The sequence below is a fragment of the Engraulis encrasicolus genome, chromosome 19 (genome assembly GCF_034702125.1).
Source record: "Engraulis encrasicolus isolate BLACKSEA-1 chromosome 19, IST_EnEncr_1.0, whole genome shotgun sequence".
In the NCBI taxonomy this organism is placed as follows: domain Eukaryota; kingdom Metazoa; phylum Chordata; class Actinopteri; order Clupeiformes; family Engraulidae; genus Engraulis; species Engraulis encrasicolus.
This window is the reverse complement of record NC_085875.1, coordinates 46629770-46649670: the sequence shown is the minus strand read 5'-3', so window position 1 is coordinate 46649670 and position 19901 is coordinate 46629770. Positions and strand designations below refer to the sequence as shown.

Sequence of the window (19901 nt, the reverse complement as noted above, 5' to 3'; positions counted from 1 at the left end):
CTATTCAGCCATGAGATGCCACGTCAAGCTCAGTTCTAATAAGGCAACACATCTTTTGCCCTGGCAGGGGCGCCGCTAAAAATTGTGGGCTCCATGAAAGATTCAAATTCTGAGCCCCCAAAATGACAAAATATGTTATCAGCATTCTTCCAGGGGCCCTGTCAGTGCTGTCGGGCCCTTAGAATCTCTAACACCTTTACCCCCTCGCGGCACCCATGTGCACTGGGCCTACTACTGTCTGTTTGGCCAACAATACTGGGGTGAGTTTCTCAAAAGGGAAGTTGTTAGCCTGTTAGCAACTTCGGTAGTTGCCAATGGGAAGATGCATTGAAAGCAACGAAGTAGCTAATGTAGTAAGCAACTTTGGTTTCGAGAAATTCACCCCTGGTGGGTCCAGTGGTGCTGGTTTTGTGGTCAGAGCTTTAAATACTACAGAAAACTGGACAGGCCAAAGTCAAGTCACTAGTTCTTACTGTACATTCACAGACGTGGCATTTTGTTTATTGCCAGATATTAATGAACGGCACCTTCCAGGCTACAGCAGCTCTTCGCAGGTGCCTGGTAGTAAACGCTGTAGTTTTTGAGAGTAACCCCTGACTTACTCAAAGGCTCCAGCAACCTAAACCATGAGTGCATTATATTTGACAGCGCGCTATAATTTACAGCACGCCATGGCGAGCAAGCGGTGAAAAGGTGGCAGGCATTCAATTGCTGTAAACCCAAAATAGGGGGAAAACAGGCGGGGATTTGTTGAAGGAACGGAAATTCATTTTCATTTCTTCTGACATGTGCAAACAAATCAATTTCACTTTCTTCGTGTTGTTGCATTGCGCAGTGCAGCTTTAACAGCTGTGCCAGCTGATCATCAAGTGGCCCTTAGTTTAATTTTTTCTGACTTTCATGCACACTAACGTTTCATGCTGTTAATGCTTCTCTTATTTTACCATCCCTAGGTTAAAAATAAATAGCCTATTTGTTGAGATTTCAAACTCCAGGCAGGCACACTCCATGCAGGGAAACCCCATAAAAGGAATGTCCCTCAGATGCGGCTCGGTACATTTTCAATAGCCTACAGACATTAGGAAATAGGCTGCTGTTGGAAGAGTAACTGAACTTATAACAATGTAACCTGCTGTGAAGTGGCAAACAAGGCAGTCAAGGAGCACACAGAGCTGGGAGGGCATTATCCCAACAGACATGAACGTATAGGCCAGTGTCTTTCAACACTGGGGTTGGGACCCCATGTGGGGTCGCCTGGAATGTCTAGATGTGAAAAAAGACTACTAATCAATGTAATAATATAATACATTACAATATAAATATAATATATAAAAAAATAATATAAATATAATGGGCTATAATTAATATTCTGAATGAAATAGGCCTACAGCATACACTTTCAGAAATATCTACAGGATTAATAGCTACAATTTATTGTGAAAAAAATGTGTATGGGGTCCCCAAAATTTTGAGAAGTCAAAATGGGGTCCCGGGCCAAAAGAAAATCACTGGAATTGGGAATCACTAGTAGCCTATGGCTCTCCAGCGTACATTGGAGTGAGTTTATTTGAGGGCACTTGTTGTGGCCAGCAGTAGCCTATATCACCAGAGACTAAGAAAAAAACATGGCATAGGCTATCAAAGCTTTTTGAGCCAACGTAAGCTGGCTGTCATCTTACTGCTTACAAAATGCACCAATGACCCATTGAAGGTCACTTGCGTGTGAAACAGCAAACGTCTAGGCCTATTCCAAATTTAGACTAACCGATACTTCAGCCTGGATACTTGTTGCTCTGAAAGCTGGGTTCGTCTTCCTCAAGTCACACTACTCACCCGGACAGACATTAGTGAACCGCACGACATTCCAAACCACGCGCGAGAAACGAGTTTGAACAATTGATTTAAGAGCTCTACATCTTGTGTGAAGTTGAATTATTAAGCCAACACCTGAACACAGAGCACCTGATAGTCAGCCGTGGAGTGCCATTCATTCTCTTTACGGGTAAACACGCGTGAGGTTAAGTTCAAAGTGATAGTCAACTCTTGTTACCTGTCCACTAGCTAAGGCTAACATAACCAACATGTTTGAAGTTGCAGGACTGCCTTTGTTGAACTATGGATACACCAAAAAGTGAAAAACACTCATAGGCAACTGTCACTGTTTTGAACACTTGCACTTTTATTGTTACAGTGACGTTGGAACCGTAAATTGTCACTCTAGTTCAACCAACAACTAGAAAATGTCTTCAAACAAACCAAAATCACTACTACGAGAGGCGTCTCACCAAGTTATCGCCGGTGGATCCGCAGGTATGTTACATCATAGCTGAAGTTTACAAGATAAGCGAGACTGGTAATGGTGTATCAGCCATGCTCATTTGTTTGACACAATGTTGCTAGCAACTAGGACTTGCATAGCTGTGCGCAGCGCGCAAACCTTCCGCACAGCTGCCTTCTTCTTCTTCTTCGGTAAGGGTTATTGGCGGTTTACAAACAAAGTGTATTACCGCCACCTACTGGGCTGAGGTGTGATCCTTTTTTGGGATTTAACTACTCGCTGATTATATCACAAGGGGAAAACAAATACAAAAAAAGAGGTAATAACAAAATAAATAAATAAATAAATAAATAAATATCATCATAGCTTAAATAAATAATCAAAAAGTGCAATGTGGTGTTCAAATCCTTTCTGCAAGTCCTGTCTCACTCAGGAACCTAACTATTGCTGACACTTGGGGTGCACTCAACAAGCTCTGTAGTGTTAGAGGTGTCTTAACAGTCCTTCTCAACTTTTCTCTCTCTTCATTATATTGTGAGCAGTGCAGAAGTACGTGTTCCACTCCCTCTCTTTCATTACAGTATAAGCATGTGCCTGTCTGGTGTTTTCCTATTGTAAATAGACCACTGTTCAGGGCTGTGTGCCCAATCCTCAGTCTAGAAATCAGAACCTGTTCCCTGCGTGTCTGGTCACCCCCCCACCTAGGACCAACAGACTTCTGCAGTTGATAAAGATGTCTCCCCTTCTTGTCTGTGTCCCATCTCTCCTGCCATAATTTATTAACATTTTCTTTAATTACTGTTCTAAGTTCTGAATTATTTAGTGGAACTTCAAGTTCAACTGCATCCGCCTTAATGGCTTCTTTTGCCAGGTAGTCTGCTTTTTCATTGCCCTCTACTCCCTTATGTGCAGGGACCCATAAAAACTGGACAAATAAATTTTGTTGTGTCAAAAGAAAAACAAACTGGTGAATTTTATTTAATAAATCTTGGCGACATGTTGAATTCCCACTAAGGATGCTCGTCAAAGATGACATAGAATCTGAACATATGACTACATCCCTAGGCTTCACTTCCTCTATCCACCGCACAGCTGCCATGCGTTTCAAGCCCTCTTCCGCAGACTGAGCATGACAGCCAACCTCGTGCAGTAGCCTACATTATGCAAAAAAAAATCTATGGCTGGTCTGTTGTAACGACGACTCACGTCAAATTATATGCCGTAGAACTAGGCCTAATACCTATATTTTGTCATCCTATGCTATGTGCGATGGGGCTGTTGTGATTGGTTCCACATTTATTCGGGCACGTTCAGGAAAAAGCGACGCCTGCGCAGAAACATTCCTAGGTCCCAGCTTGTGCATTGGTAGTTGGGTTGTGTGGAAAGCAGAGAACTGTGTGAACAGTGATTTGGTTTGGAAACGGTTTTTTACCCACACCAGCAATACAAAACCTTGACAGCCTAATCGATTTTTGGTAAATTCTATGGTAAATCAGAGTCTGTGTGTGCCATTGGGCATTAAAACGTGCCAAGACACTGGACACATTGTAATACAACTTTGAGCTACAATATAATAAATAGCAACAAAGCAGCACCTATCCAATTTTCCTCCTTGATACATGAACGTGATTTTTAAATACGATTTACGATTTGAGCTACCAATCGTAGCCTATATCACCAGTTAAGATTGGAAGGTTATTCCATGTTTGCTGTGTCAAAGTGTAGGTGAATGTGGTGGTGCAAAGTTTGTTTGAGTAGGCTACACTGGATACAAAGTTGAACACAGGTTGGTGTGCATAGGGCCTATGTATTTGCCTTTTAAAGTTCAGCTGTCTTTTCAGGCTGTGCTTCTGATTCAAAGCCGGATCAATGCTGTTAGTCATGGGTTGTTAGTGGCTGGCGGTCCTATTACAGACTCCCATGTTCACCAGTCTACAGATAATTTTATTGCAAAATGTGAAACTTAAAAGCTGGCATATTGTTGAATTTGCACCTTCCAACTCACACAGACATGATTATCTTCGATGCTGACAATCTTTCTAACCTGTCATAATTAGGATCAGCTGAACACCGTCGGCTCGGCAATGATTTAAATTTTCAACAATAATCAAGAACAATGACAATATTATTACAAAAAAGGAACCACCAAGATCTTAAATTATGTATTGATCAAAGTCAAGATCTTTATTTTTAATTTATAAATATCCTATTTTATTGTCACACACACACACACACACACACACACACACACACACACACACACACACACACACACACACACACACACACACACACACACACACACACACACACACACACACACACACACACACACACACACACACACACACATTAGAATGTAATTTGGGTTGTTTGAAACCATATGGGTCGTGACTCTAAAGTTGAGCAGCTACTGTACATGGTTTAGAATTATTCCGGTTTGTCATCACCTTGCATTCCCCTGAACACTCACTCATACACAATGTTATAGACATCATGCAGTACTTAGACATAGTCATCATTCGTCATACGGTTCATTTGTAGGCCTAGTACTTCTCATACTTGTACAAGAAGAATCAGTAACACTTTCTATGAAGCCCATATCTATAGAGCATTATGAGCGCATTTATAACAAATTATAATGCACATTATAATGACTAACAAAGCATTACGACTACACCGATTACGATGAGCTATACCGTAGGAGCTAATTATGTGGAAAATGGTCTTGTCATCACACTAGGCCTGTGCCAAATTCTGTCTTAACGTTATTATGCTCTATTCCGCACCACAAGAAATATGTGCATGTTCACGCAGAAATGATGATGTTTCAATATGTACAGCTGTCTATGGACGGAGCAGTTACATTTGATGTACAACGTATAGCGTGCAGCGTGTATATGTGAAACCTCGAGTCAAGAATATTTATTTGTTAAGACTAGTCTAACCAGAATGAAGAGTACCCAAATGATGTTTCCCTTTTATGTTACCTCTCCTTGATGTTCTAGATTTTAATATACACTCCATACACTAATACCCTTATGAAGTCATACTTGATACGGTTGAGTGTCCATGCATTTTTTTGTCTTTTGCACATTTGTCTTATCAACGGTTTCAGTGGTCCACGGCCCGTTGATGAACAGTGTCAGTATTGCTAGTGGTCGGACATTTGCTGAGGTTGAACTACTACAAATATTTATTTTTAAAGATTTGAGATCATTCAACTTTATCCTTGTTGCATCAATGTACGTTTTTGTGTTTTTGCATCTGGTGGGTATCACATCCATTCATAGCATTTTTTAAAATCTTTTTTTGTTGTCTGTCTTTAAGGTGATACATTGCTTGACATTTCAGATATTTCCAGTGACTAACTCATCTGTATTCAGTTTAGTCTATTACTGCTGTTTGAAAGTTTGCTATACCAGTATTTATATATTAGATATTTATCTCGAGACTCTTCACTTGTTAAATAGGAAGTTAGGGAAGTAGAGGGTGATGTCTGGTTGGTTAGTGTTCACCTTTTAATTCTTTCCCACGCTGCCATACCCAGATCTAATATAAGTCTTATAAGTCTTCCCTAAGGTGTTGGGGGGGCTCTCCCCACCCGGACGTGCACATACATGCAAACAGAGTGGGCCGCGGACTACTGCTTAGTCTGAATGGTGGTCCCTGAACCAGTTGAAAACTCTGTATGTACTAAGCTGCAGGACTATTGTACTACTTTACTCCACTCTGCTACTGTACTACTATAGAATAACAAGCATTGTATACAACACTATAATATTACAACATTTCTTCCACTTTCGAGTTGGAGAACCGCTACTGTGTGTGATCCGTTAAAAGGGCACAAAATGGTTTGAGTTTGCTCTCCACCTACATTGCCTCTGTTTTGCTCTTCCCCCTTGGAAATCAGAACCAGTAGCAGCATCATTACAAGACTGTGTGCATATACTAATGGACCTATGCTATGCTATGGCTTCCAGCCTCATCTGTGTGATTGGCAGAGAGTGTGTGTAGACTCTGGCATGGTCTGTGCAAACGAGTAGTTGTGAGGCTCAGAGTAAACATTTGGCTTTCCTGGACATGCCTGTTTGTGTATTGTTTAGCAACAACACAAACTGGTGTTGCAGTTGTTGGTCCACAATCAAAGATATTTGTGTGACTAAACATTTTTTTCAGATATCTTTAAATTCAGTAAAGGTTGTCTGCAAGGGCTGCTCCTAGAACAGCGTGCAGGGAAATTGTATTAACACACCGGGATGCAGATGTTGTTTTCTCATTTTACCACAAGGGGGAGACAGTGACCTTTAAAATTCATGGACTACAGTTCAGGAGCCTGTGTGGGGCAAGTAGTGAGTCTTTCTTCTTTCCCAGACAGCTCAACGGTTCATCCCAAACTTTGAGACATAAGTGTCATTGCGCAGCCCACAAAGGTTGATCTGAGATGGGCCACTCTACTGTGAAGCTTTATCGGGTGTCTAGTTTGGTGTTGCCAATCAGAGACAGGACGCACAGAATACCGGGCCTCTATCCGTTCCCGGGGGCGTTGCGCAGGGCATACTCCCTTCGTATTTAAAATAGACCCTGGTAAAGTAATCTGGAACAGTAGGGTCATATAGGGGCGATTCGTTAAAGGCTATTGGTGATTTTGAAAAGAACATGTAACCCCATATTAATCCATCAGAAACGAATCTGGCACAAATGTTGAAAATGCAGTCACCGAAATGTTCCATATGATAGCTCAGTGTTCCAAAATAATGTTACCGCCGTTTGCTCTCAACTTCAGCAATTCACACAATAAATTAATGATTACAAAATCAGCTGATGTTGACTTTCTTCTTATATCTGATCAAATATGTCCAAGCTCTGTTTTCGTTATTATTATAATTGTACCATCTAAAAGACGCTCGCTTGAGTCATTATAGGGCAATGTGGAATATGGCTATTTGTTTAAGCTATAATGCCAAACGAAATATGATTAGAAAGTAAACGTATTGTAATAATTTGTTTACGTAGTCTAATTTTACCTTGACCTTGATGAAACGTAGGCCTATTTTATCCTTGGCGATATTAGGCCTATTCCTTATTGATTGTGCTACATTTCATTTCTAATTTTTAATCTTTTCACATTACATTTGAGTCTATATAGCCTAATCTCCGTTCACAAGGTTCTGTTTGAGAAGCAATTAACTTGTAGGATATGTCTACATAATTAATAGACTATTTTTTAATGCAAATTATAATGTAGAAAATGCAATTTAGTCCAGTTGGTTTTATGAATCGGATGTGAAGTAATTGGACGTGGTTTGACATCGACATATGCGAGTAGAGTTTTTAAACAGACGCATAACTAAGCAATATTCGCTCATTTTCAAGTCATAAACTTAATCTGCGTGCGTCTGGACTATTGCATGTGGACAAGCCAAAATGTGTGCCCTACTATTGTAGTGCCTTTTTTTTACTCTGACCCTAAATGAGCTCAATTTAACCAGAGGGTCCGGAAATAAGTTCAGGTGCCACGCAGAGTACGCGCTGTATCGATTTCCTTTCAACCCCTCCATTATTCCGTGTAATTTGATGAGATTTACATAGAGATGTTTGAGTTATGATTAGTTACTGTGTAAATGTATCCGCCGACTGCAAATGGACTGTGTCCGTTATAGACAGATGCCTTAAGTGTGATTGAGCTCACCCCCTTCTCTTCTGAAACAGTCAGTCAGTCTCACGCGTAAAACGCACTCAAATTCTCTTCATTTTAATTGCTTTTAAACTGTGAACCTCAGATTGTTCCGCATCGAATAAACACTCCCGCTTAGCTTAAATAAAGAAGGAGAAGAGCGGGAGAGAGAAAAATAAAACAAACACTGACTAACGGAGTTGATGGGGACGCGACACATATCGTTCACAGACTGAGGATGCCGCGCGTGAGCTCTTCCATTTCAAACGCGCGATTGGCTGCCACAATGTGGGTCGCATTAGGCCTAATATTTATTTCCAGAAACAATTGTACATGTTTAAGCAGGGCTTTGATTGAACTCCCGGCGGACATGTTGCGGACAGATGTTTAGATGACCTCATGTTTGAAGTAATGTTGGTTTTGGACGGGTTAGTTTGCTCTTGCCCTTCCAAAAAAGGAGACTACCTCTTTTTTACCTTTCTGTTTATTGTTCTTGAAGAGGAGAGAGCTTGAGGTGAAGGTCCTATTATTAGCACTTTTGGCTCATGGAGAATGGATGTGGAATACACTGCTGAGCCGCCCCTGGCAGCACAGCGCAATCTTTGACAACTGGAAGCATTTTGGAGCCCTCGGGGCTTGGTGAATCCTGACATGTGGTGTATAAAAAGCACACCATGCCGGATTCGTAGGGGTCACAGAGCGTTGTCATTGGGGCCACCAAAGCTTTTATTTTTGGGGAAAAGGCCTGTCATGTCACGCACTGGCACATATGCACATTGTGAATCTTTCAGTTTAGCTTTTTACCCCCTCTAAATCCATAAACTGTTCAAACATTGCATCAGGTGTGTGTATGTGTGCGTGTGTGAGAGGGAGCGAGAGAGAGAGAGAGAAAGAGTGCGAGCCTGTGTGTATTTTGGATTGACAGATGGATGACGCATTCAACATTTTTAAACAAAAAGATCTCGAGGGAGAATAAATCTTTAGCTCCTCTCATCGCCGAAATCACTTTGCCAATTTTACCCCATAATCCATCCATCCAACCATACGGTACTGCGTGGCGTGTGATCTGTACAATCACATCTCTTATGGCAAGGTGCCCCTAACCTTGCAAAACAGGAGAGCAGTGGTGGGGGGTGGGCGGACTACCATCTTCCCTGAGCAAACCCAGCCAAGCGCTCGGTTGCCATCAGCCCAGCGATGGAGCTGGCAGTCGGTTTAAGATCAGCCAGACACAGGCCGGCTGCACGCTGCTCAGTGTTTATGCTGGCTCAGCCCCGTGCAGTCAATCATATGTCCAGTTCTGCATAATTGATAAGCTTTACGTGGAAGGAGGAGGGGGACTGTGTGTGTGTGTGTGTGTGTGTGTGTGTGTGTGTGTGTGTGTGTGTGTGTGTAGGTTTTTATGAATGTGTGTATTTGCGTGTGTTTGAGGGGGGTTCGTTGGTGGATAAACCCCAGAAAATGCTGGGAAAACAAACGGGGGAAGATTTATCGGCCGCTCGGCCTAATTACGGCGGCGAGGAAATGTGCGGGATCATAATGTCAGAAGAAATCAGTTGACTGCAACCAGGCATGCCGGCCCTCCAAGCCAGTCAACATGGACGGCGGTCTGTGTCCGTCCCACCCACCGACCTGCTCTGCCGGCCAGCCACCCGACCTAGGCTGCCTCCCCCTGGCCCTACTGCAGGATGACCCAACCAGACACTAGGGTCGGAGCATACACAGAACACACGCACCCACAGAACACACACACACACACACACACACACACACACGTATGTACACACACACACACACACACACACACACACACACACACACACACACACACACACACACACACACACACACACACACACACACACACACACAAGACGGGCACCCAGCCATGCATCCCACCCACACATGCACGCGTGCAGGCCCCACACACTAATGCACACAAACATACGCACAGACGCATGCGCTAGACACGCGTGCATACGCACATAACCACCTCCACACATACACATACACACACTCTCACTAAAAAGTCGGAAACAAACTCACACAGTCACATACGTTCAGTCATGCGTCCACAATCTCTGCCGACCGTCCACATTTTTCTTGTTAATGACAGAACTGTCGAGATCCCTCTTGAAGATTGGCGCGATTTCCTGAAGCCGCGCATGAACATATCAGTGCGACTTTTTAGTCAAGATGTGGTCAGATGTTTTGTTTGTCTATTGTTTAGGGTCTAAACTGTGACAGATGAGGTCTCGGAATTGTGCTGAAATCAAAAGCTATTTACAGCAGTCGTGGGTTATCTGACATCATCAGAGTACAAATGTGTCCTATGGAAACCTTTTGTAGTACAGTACATGGCTTTTAAAGTGGGGCGTATACACACACACACACACACACACACACACACACACACACACACACACACACACACACACACACACACACACACACACACGCTTCTTTCATCCTTGTGTATCCCGTATTACTGCCTCTTTTAGGTATAATTTGCCTTCATATGTGCACCACCCTTAATCACATACTCTCCTCCCCTAAAGGCGCACAAACAGAGACCCTCCCCAATCTCTCTCTCTCTCTCTCTCTCTCTCTCTCTCTCTCTCTCTCTCTCTCTCTCTCTCTCTCTCTCTCTCTCTCTCTCTCTCTCCTCCCCCCACCTACCCTCCATCCCTGCGTCCCTGACAGACCCCTTTTAGCCAAAGAAGGGGAGGCGCTTACCTACAGTGAGCATTTTCCCAGGTGTGAAGGGGGGGGAGGATGTATCGAGATGATGCAAGTTCGCAAGCTTGTGCACGCTGTAAACATTTTTTCCGGACAATATATGAAAATATAACGGATCATAACTCACCATCCATCGCCCATAATCTGCCTAGTTTATCGCGACCACTAATTGCAGTTGACTGTACTACTACTACTACACGCATTGTGACTCGCATGGCCGTGCGGTTATGGCGCACAGGCCTAATTTCTGTTGCCGTGCTGTTTCTGTGCAGGAAAAAGCTGCAGGATAGAGAAAAAAAAAATCTTCGGCTCCTGCTGTGCAATGACACAACATCCAGTAACTGGGTTTTTGTTGCAGGCTTTTGAGAAATTTATGTAGCGCAACCTTCCCACTCGAGTCAGTTCATTAGCAGCAACCATCAGAGCGGATGTAAATGCTGTGTGTTACAGTAGGCCCCGTTAAAGAAAAAAAGTAGCCATTTTGACATTGATGTTTTATTTCCTCTACATCCGAAGCATGTCAGGCATCACAGCAGGTGTGTGTGTGTGTGTGTGTGTGTGTGTGTGTGTGTGTGTGTGTGTGTGTGTGTGTGTGTGTGTGTGTGTGTGTGTGTGTGTGTGTGTGTGTGTGTGTGTGTGTGTGTGTGTGTGTGTGTGTGCAAATTTGTCTGCGTGTGTGTGTGTGTGGGGGGGGGGGGGTATGAAAGGCAAAAATGAGATGACTCAGTATACATTTTTCAAATTTGAAAAACGAAGAAAAAAATGCTGACATCAGCATCTGGACATTCCTCTCGACCTCAGCATCTTAACCAACCAACCGCCAGCAAAGCAAGAGCTGTCCATGTTCCGAACCTGAATGCCTGCCCACTGAATCATTTGAGATTTGAGAGATAGAGAGAGAGAGAGAGAGAGAGGGAGAGAGAGGGAGAGAGAGGGAGAGAGAGAGGGAGGGAGAGAGAGGGAGGGAGAGAGAGGGAGGGAGAGAGAGAGGGAGGGAGAGGGAGAGAGAGAGAGAGAGAGAGAGAGAGAGAGAGAGAGAGAGAGAGAGAGAGAGAGAGAGAGAGAGAGAGAAAGAAAAAAAAGCCCCATAGCAGCTGACTGTGCAGTATATTGTAAAAATATTGGAGGGGGCCACGCTGAGTTTTCGCCGGCAGAGCTCTGGCAGGGAGAGCAAGCGGCTTATCCTTATCCACTCCATCCCACATCCCATAATACTATACAGCACAGCCACATGGCAACAATAACATAACTGGGAAGGAAATCAGCTAAGCAAGTTCCGCCTAATTGAGCACTTAGACTAAGTAGTCAAGGGGCAAAGACAGGGTGACCCTGTACGAAAACCAAACTTTACAGTTGAGGGACCTCCTCCGTGTGTGTGTGTGTGTGTGTGTGTTTTGTGGCATGTGTGAGCTCCCTTAGTCGATAGGCTCGCATCCAAACTGTACAGTTCAGAGACCTCCTGGGTCTGTGTTTGTTTTTGTGGCAGGCGTGACCTGTCTTTCTCGATAGGCTCGCATCCAAAATGTATAGTTTAGAGACCTTCTCTCTCTCTCTCTCCCTCCCCCCCCTCTCTCTCTCTCTCTCTCTCTCTCTCTCTCTCTCTCTCTCTCTCTCTCTCTCACTCTCTCTCTCTCTCTCTCTCTCCTTGTTTTGTGGCATATGCGAGCTCCCTTTTTCGATAGGCTCACGTCCAGGCTTTTCCCCCCTCTTTTTTGCCAGCTTCATTTTACAGTATGCCCTAATGGGAATAAACACATGGAACTGCTTGGCTCATTTGCTTCACCTTCATGCACTTTTCTGCATTAGGGCTCTCTCTTGCCGCAATGAGGGGGAGGGATATGTCAGACGAGTCTTCACACATTTTGTACCTCTAGGTAATCATAACTGAAGTGCTCAATTCCCAAGAGGCCGGCACAGACTCAGTGACGCACCGCTGTAGCGGGTGTGTGCGACTGTGCGTGTGTATGTATGCGTGTGTGTGTGTGTGCGCGTGCATGCACGCACCCGAATGCCAGTGTTGTACATAACTTGGAGTTGAATTTCAGTCCTGAAGTGGGCATATTTTTAGGCTGAGGTAGCAAGCAAGGTACCGGATTTAAATTCAAATGAATTCAAAATGCAGTGTCACGCGCTTGTGTATCTGTGTGTAATTACAATAGAGAGTTAGAGCGCTAGAAAAGACAATGAACTGAAGATAACGTATCCAAAGCCCAGTTTAAAGAAGTTAAAATCGCTTTAGTGTTATGGCTAAATCATATTTGATTAATTGAAACCGCCAATGTGTTTAGGCCATTGTATAGCTCTAGTGCTATGATCCTATGAAAACGGGCTTCTATTGGAAATTAAAAATGGAAGGATTTTATAGTTGGCGGTGCCACTGTTCCCATCTTTAATTTCCCCCTAATACAAACACAAAAGAGACCAAAAAGGTTAGGAGCAGCGGGGAGATCTAATTCCAGAATCAGCGTAATTACAAAGTTGGCCGATTCAACCCGAAATGCATAAAATATAAATAAACATAATAAGTACTGTCAAAGAAAAGCCTCTCGAAGAATGAACCCTTGAATTACGAGCTGGTGGTGTGGTTGTGCGTGTGTGTGTCTCTGAGTTTGTCAGTGTTTGTCTCCCTCTTTTTGTAAGTGTGTGTGTGTGTGTGTGTGTGTGTGTGTGTGTGTGTGTGCGTGTGTGTGTGTGTGTCTCTAGTTTTTATTAACTGTACTCACAGAGAAAACTGTTCTTCCCTTTCACTGAGCTCCCTTGAACAGAATGTTACTTACTGTACTTGTGTGTCTTCCCTGCTGGAGCCCAGACCACAGTGGTACAAGACATGGCGTTGCATCCCACAACTCCAAACACACACAGACACAGACACAGACACAGACACAGACACAGACACAGACACAGACACAGACACAGACACACACACACACACAGACACAGACACAGACACAGACACAGACACAGACACAGACACAGACACAGACACAGACACAGACACAGACACAGACACAGACACACACACAGACACACACACACACACACACACACACACACACACACACACACACACACACACACACACTTCCCCCCACTCACCCTGCGTTCCAACTGTTGTAATCAGATTGTGATTTGATGATTTGGTAGTGGAGGTGGGGGAGCATTAAGATCCCATAAGAGGAGGATTAGAGGGAGAGAGATGGAGTTATAAAGAGGTGGAGAAGGAGAACGGATGGCGGTAGAGAGAGAAAAGGAAGGAGGGAGGAGTGGACGGAGTGGAGGAGATGAAGGTAGTGAAGGGGAGGGGGGAGTAGAGATGGAGAAAGAGTTGGGGGAGAGAGAGAGAGTGAGAGAGAGAGAGAGAGAGAGAGAGAGAGAGAGAGAGAGAGAGAGAGAGAGAGAGAGAGAGAGAGAGAGAGAGAGAGAGAGAGAGAGAGAGAGAGAGAGAGAGAGAGAGATGATGAAACAGAGGTGGGGAGGGAGAGAGGGATGTGGAGGAAGAGAGATGGAGGTGGGAGGGGAGATAGAGAGGTAGGAAGGGATGTAGGGGGGGGAGGAGAGAGAAATGGGAGGTAAAAGGGGATGTAGAGATGTCTGAAGGGAGGGAGGGAGCTGAGGTATACAGTGAGACAGGGAGGGTATGATGTAAGAGAGCGTAGGTATGGAGTGAGATGGTACATGCACACACAGACGGCACGTTTCCTTAACGTCTCCATGAGCAGTGCGAGTCCGAGAGGTTCGCGGGCTGCCTTTCACACTGCACAGTTAACGTCCACGTTCTATCCGCGGGCAGCAGCCATTCATTTTCAATGGGAGCCGTGCATTGAACGCGGACGTCCGCGCAGGAAAATAGACTCAAGTTCTATTTTCAAGGAGCAACGCGGACATGTCCGGTCAGGACGGATATGCGCCGCGCTTACACCGCGTTTCCTGTGTGCAAGGCATGATTTGTTTTCATGCATTCTAACCGTTTCGGACTGATAACGGACACATGAAGTGGACGTACTGTGGACGTCTGCGCCGTTGGTGTGTATGCACCAAGACAGGGGAGGTATGGAGTGAAAGAGGGATGCGGAGAGGTGGGAAGGGAATGAAGGGAGGGAGGGAGGGAGGGAGGGCTTGGAGGTATAGAGAGAGAGCGGAGGGATGGAGTGAGAGAGGGATGCAGAGAGCTGGAAGTGATGGAAGAGATGGGGGAGTGGAGGCGTACAGAGAGGGGAGGTATGGGATGAGAGAAGAGAGGTATAGAAGTAGAGGGGGACCTAGAGTGGTAGAAGGAAGGAGGTATGGAGTGAGAGAGGGGAGGTATGGAGGGAGAGAGGGATGTAGAAAGGAGGGAGGTCTCTGAGTACATGCCACTGAGGCTGGGCTAGTTTGCCTGCAGCCAAGGCCCTCATTAGTGGGGCTCAGATTTGTGGAGTCCTGATTTGTGGTGATTCAGACGAGAGCAGTGAGGAGGAGGATGACATATCTCAGGGGGAAGAGAGGCAGCATTGGCAGCATGAAATACCACACGCACACGCACACGCACACACACACACACACACACACACACACACACACACACACACACACAGACACACACGATCACACACACGCATATGATTAGACACTTGCATGCATGCACACACACACACACACACACACACACACACACACACACACACACACACACACACACACACACACACACACACACACACACACACACACACACACACACACACACACATTGACATCCAGTCTAGGATAAGGGGTCTTGTTTTTGACTGTGTTTACAGTCATATTATGGATCAGAGAAGTGGGGGTGCAGCTTAGTCAAATCAGGATAGACACAGAATGCCACCGCAGTGCAAGTCAAGAACAACGGACATGAGGGGAAAAAAAATCATGCTTTCCCTTTATTGTGTTTGAAATGGGGACAATTATTGTAGGGTACCGGAGGGCGTTTTTTTCGGGGGGGGGTGGGGTGAGGAGGCAGTTAGGGAGAAATGAGGAAGGGGGCTATTGAGTCATGGAAACGGCATCTTGGATGGCATCTTCCTGTAGGGTCAGACAGGGTGGTCGTGGGGATTTGATAGAGGATTGAGTCTAGCCTGTAAGTACACCATTATTTTGCTGCACTATCCTATCTGCACATGCGCACCACCCAAGGCTGCACGATCCGGATTCGTGGAGCACTGTCGTCCTTCGTTTCGCTAAAAGCTGATCTGTTAGTATTGTTTCGCTAAAAGTAAGATTTGTTTTATTCAGGTAGCCGAGGCTGCATGGCATTTTTCGTGGTTTATACACCACATACTGTTATAAATGTGTGAAATACTCGTAATATTATATAATGGTGCCGGTGGTAGGATAAGCAAAATGGTCATTTTCTAAGTTAACAAGAGACTGCGGTGGCCGTTTGTCAAAGATGGCAGAGGCCTATTGATCAGACATGAAGTGCGTTTTGTCAGCATCTTCTTCACAAACAGTCTACAATTCACAATAAAGATGGAATTAATCATAGATAGACATTCAGGGTCCTTACAGGTAGCGAAATGAAGGGCGACAATGCTCCACGTCCGCATCGTGCAGCCTTGGGTGGTGCATGTGCATGTGCAGATAGGATAGTGCAGCAAAATAATGGTGTACTGACATACCCTGCTCTTCCCCACCACTACCCCACTCCCCCCCACTGTCCTGCTCCTTTCCTTCTCCAGCGGCCTGGTCTTGGTCTCTCTCTCTCTCTCTCTCTCTCTCTCTCTCTCTCTCTCTCTCTCTCTCTCTCTCTCTCTCTCTCTCTCCTTCAATCCCACCTCTCTACATCCCTTTCTCCATCTGTACTTCCCTCCTCATCCAGCACCAGCTTTGAGGCCCTTTGCTACAGTCTGACAGAAAAGCAAGATCTGATGAATAGATCATTTCTCTTCCTTTTCTGTGGAAAATGCTGATAATCGTGTCCTATAACACCATGACAGAGAGAGAGAGAGAGAGAGAGACGGAGAGACGAAGAGAGAGAGACAGAATGCTGATAATTGTGTCCTATAACACCACAAGAGAGACAGAGACACAGAGAGAAGAAAGAACAAACAAAGGAAATGTGTAATTTATATCGCATAGCAAGTTTAATCCATGTTCAAAACAATTAATGTTAAAATCTGCCAAGGGGATATTAAGGGGTATAAACAGTGCTTGATTAACGCACAGGGTAGATATGGCTGCAACATAGGGGCCTCCAACAGCCAGGGCCCCCCCAATTGGCCAAAGGAATTAATAATAACAAAAAAGTCATAATACATTGTATTGAATAAATAAGGCATCTTTAATGGACTGTCAAATCTGGTTAATACCCCCACTCCACTAATTGGCAAATATTCTTTACTCTCGGGTCAGAATTATGATGCTGTCTCTGTGTAGTTTTGTTGCAGAATATCCATTACCTGGGGGCCTACAGCAACCTGCAACCTAGGGGACCCTGGCCATCCTAATCCGGCCCTGGGTAAAAAAATATTGATCTGCACCTCTGTTTGCCCGGGAAACCCCATCAGCTTTTATGTACTTGTAGTGTCTGCCTTCCACCACCAGGGGCAACAGAGAGCCACACAAACACCCTCCACTGTCCTCTCCTGTGTAGAGAGAAACCCTTGGTCTTGATTTCTACCGCAGCCATTCTCTGTAAACGACTTCTGTCCTCATGTGGTCAGTCTGAGAAACAATGGGCCGACATTTCCTGGTGTGGCATAATTACTTTCAGCCGCACGATTCCGTTTTTTGACCATGTATTTGTTTGCAAGTCGTTCTTTAAAAAAAAAAAAATCTGCCATCCATGTATCAGTTGGTGGTATCACGGTCATATGACATATTGAACAATTGGGTCTTTTTGTTCTCAATGCAACGGGATGTGACTCAATAATTCTCCATTTTGATGATACACATCAGATATCATTTTTCTTTTTGACAGCTGTCATGTTGTGGTCATTGAAAGCTAAGGCTCGATGAGCTTGCTTGCAGTGTGTTACTGCCCACCCATAATTCGTCTCTGGCTATACGTTGAGCGGAGCGGAGCGTTGAGAGAGAACCCGGCCCGACACGTTTTTTTCAACGGTCCATACCAAAGAAAATTACCCCAGATTTGCTAACGTATGTGCTGTATATCCCTTGTTAAATTATGCAGGGCAAAAAGACCATTTAGAGGCTAACCGACAGAACCTAGTGGCCAGGCTGGGCTGGGCTGGGCTTGGCTGGGCTAAGTTAAGTTGCCCGAGCAGCAGTCAGTTTAGAGCCGACCAGCTTTAGCAGGCGATGTATGCATTGGGGAGGGAGGGAGGCCACACATGTCGGGGGGGTCTGTAGAGCAACAGTGTACCCCCCCCCCCCCTCCAACCCCCCTCCTGGTATTTTGATGTGGGTCTGGGGAGCAAGGGAACACAGGAACAGGAAGATGAAAAGACAGCGATGGAGGCATGGGGAGCTGAAGATGATGACGGATCATCCGAGACAGCAAATGAGGGAGGCAGGGAGCGAGGGAACGTGAGAGAGAGAGGGAGAAAGAGAGAGAGAGACAAACACACACACATGTACACATGTACGCACACACACACACACACACGTGCGCGCGCGCACACACACATGCACACATACAGTACATGCAAATGCATGCGCACACACACACAGACAAACATAAACATACACTTGCAAAAATGCATGCAGACGTACACACATACACACGCACACACATATGCGCACGCACGCACGCAGACATACTTATGCAAACAGAGGGAACACATACACACACACACACACACACACACACACACACACACACACACACACACACACACACACACACACACACACACACACACACACACACACACACACACACACAGAAAGGCAACAGAGTGGGGATTCCTGACAGATGCTTTCTCCAGAACCTGCTGTGCTGTTGCATGCATGGAGGAGCGGCTGGAACACCCAGGCTGGGCTGTGCTGTGGAGGCGCACAGGGACCCCCAGACAGAGGGAGGCCTGGGCCGGTGCAAGGGGAGATGCAGAGGGGGAGACGCGCAGGGGATGCAAACCTGAGGTAGTGCAAGTGGAGGCGCAGAGCAGAGCAGAGCCAGGGGAGGAGGCCAGGAGGGGGGAGAGATGCTCAGCTGCAAATGGCCCCAGAGACAACGGAGACAGTGACATGACATCAGCCAAAACAGAGCAAGATGCTGAGACACCCATAGAGTTATGATGACTGTGTATGTACATGGACACACATGTTGCATATAATATGATCGGTGTGTCTGTGTGTGGGAGTTCGTCTTCATTTAGATTGAAGGGTATGTATGGTGGTTTTGTATGTACGGACACACTGTTCATGTATGCATACATGCACATGTTGTGTGTGTGTGTGTGCGTGTGTGTATTTGAGAGTCAGCCCTCATTTAGGACAGATGCTGTTATCTATATAATTGCTTATGTACAGAGTAGACACACACGTTGCATATGTATGCATATATGCACATTGTGTGTGTGTAGTATGTTGTACGTGGTGGGAGGCAGGCCATCATTTAGGTTAGACAGGCTGTTATCTGCCAGAGGTCACGCTGAATGGGAAACACAGACGACCCTGCGAGCCACAAGGGGAAAACAGTGTTTTGTGATGATGGCAGGAGCACTGTGTGTGTCTCTCTCCCTCTCTCTCTCTCTCTCTCTCTCTCCCTCCCTCTCTCTCTCTCTCTCTCTCTCTCTCTCTCTCTCTCTCTCTCTCTCTCTCACTGTCTCTCTCCCTCTCTCTCTCTCTCTCACTGTCTCTCTCCCTCTCCCTCACTGTCTCTCACTCTTCCTCTCTCCTTTACTGTCTCTCTCTCCTTCGCTATGCATCTCTCTCTCTCCCTCTCCCTCTCCCTCTCTCTCTCCCTCTCCCTCTCCCTCTCCCTCTCCCTCTCTCTCTCTCTCTCTCTCTCTCTCTCTCTCTCTCTCTCTCTCTCTCTCTCTCCCTCCCTCTCTCTATCTCAGTGTGCCTGTCTCTCCCTCTCTCCCTCGTTGTGTGTTTGACTTGGCAGAAAGATTGAATCAGAACGCATATCAGATACGCTGTCAGCAGCCGTCTGTCTCCTGAGAGTCTGCCTGTGTCTCTCTTTTTATTCTCTCATCTCCTTTTTCTTTTTCTCTTTTCCCCTTCTCCTGTCACTCTTCACCTCCCTCTTTCCCTGTCCCTCTCTCCACCTCCCTGTTTCCC

General features: G+C 45.4%; 1 protein-coding gene across 1 annotated transcript in view; it reads left to right on the top strand.

Moving 5' to 3' along the window:
- The first annotated feature begins 1668 nt into the window (after positions 1–1668).
- The window catches only part of slc25a21 (solute carrier family 25 member 21), a 158298-nt gene continuing 140065 nt past the window's right edge, over positions 1669–19901 (top strand). The window contains exons 1-2 of the mRNA XM_063184594.1: positions 1669–2002; positions 2192–2310. Coding sequence (XP_063040664.1) covers positions 2241–2310 — 70 coding nt within the window. The 5' untranslated portion in view covers positions 1669–2002; positions 2192–2240. The remainder of the gene's footprint in view (positions 2003–2191; positions 2311–19901) is intronic.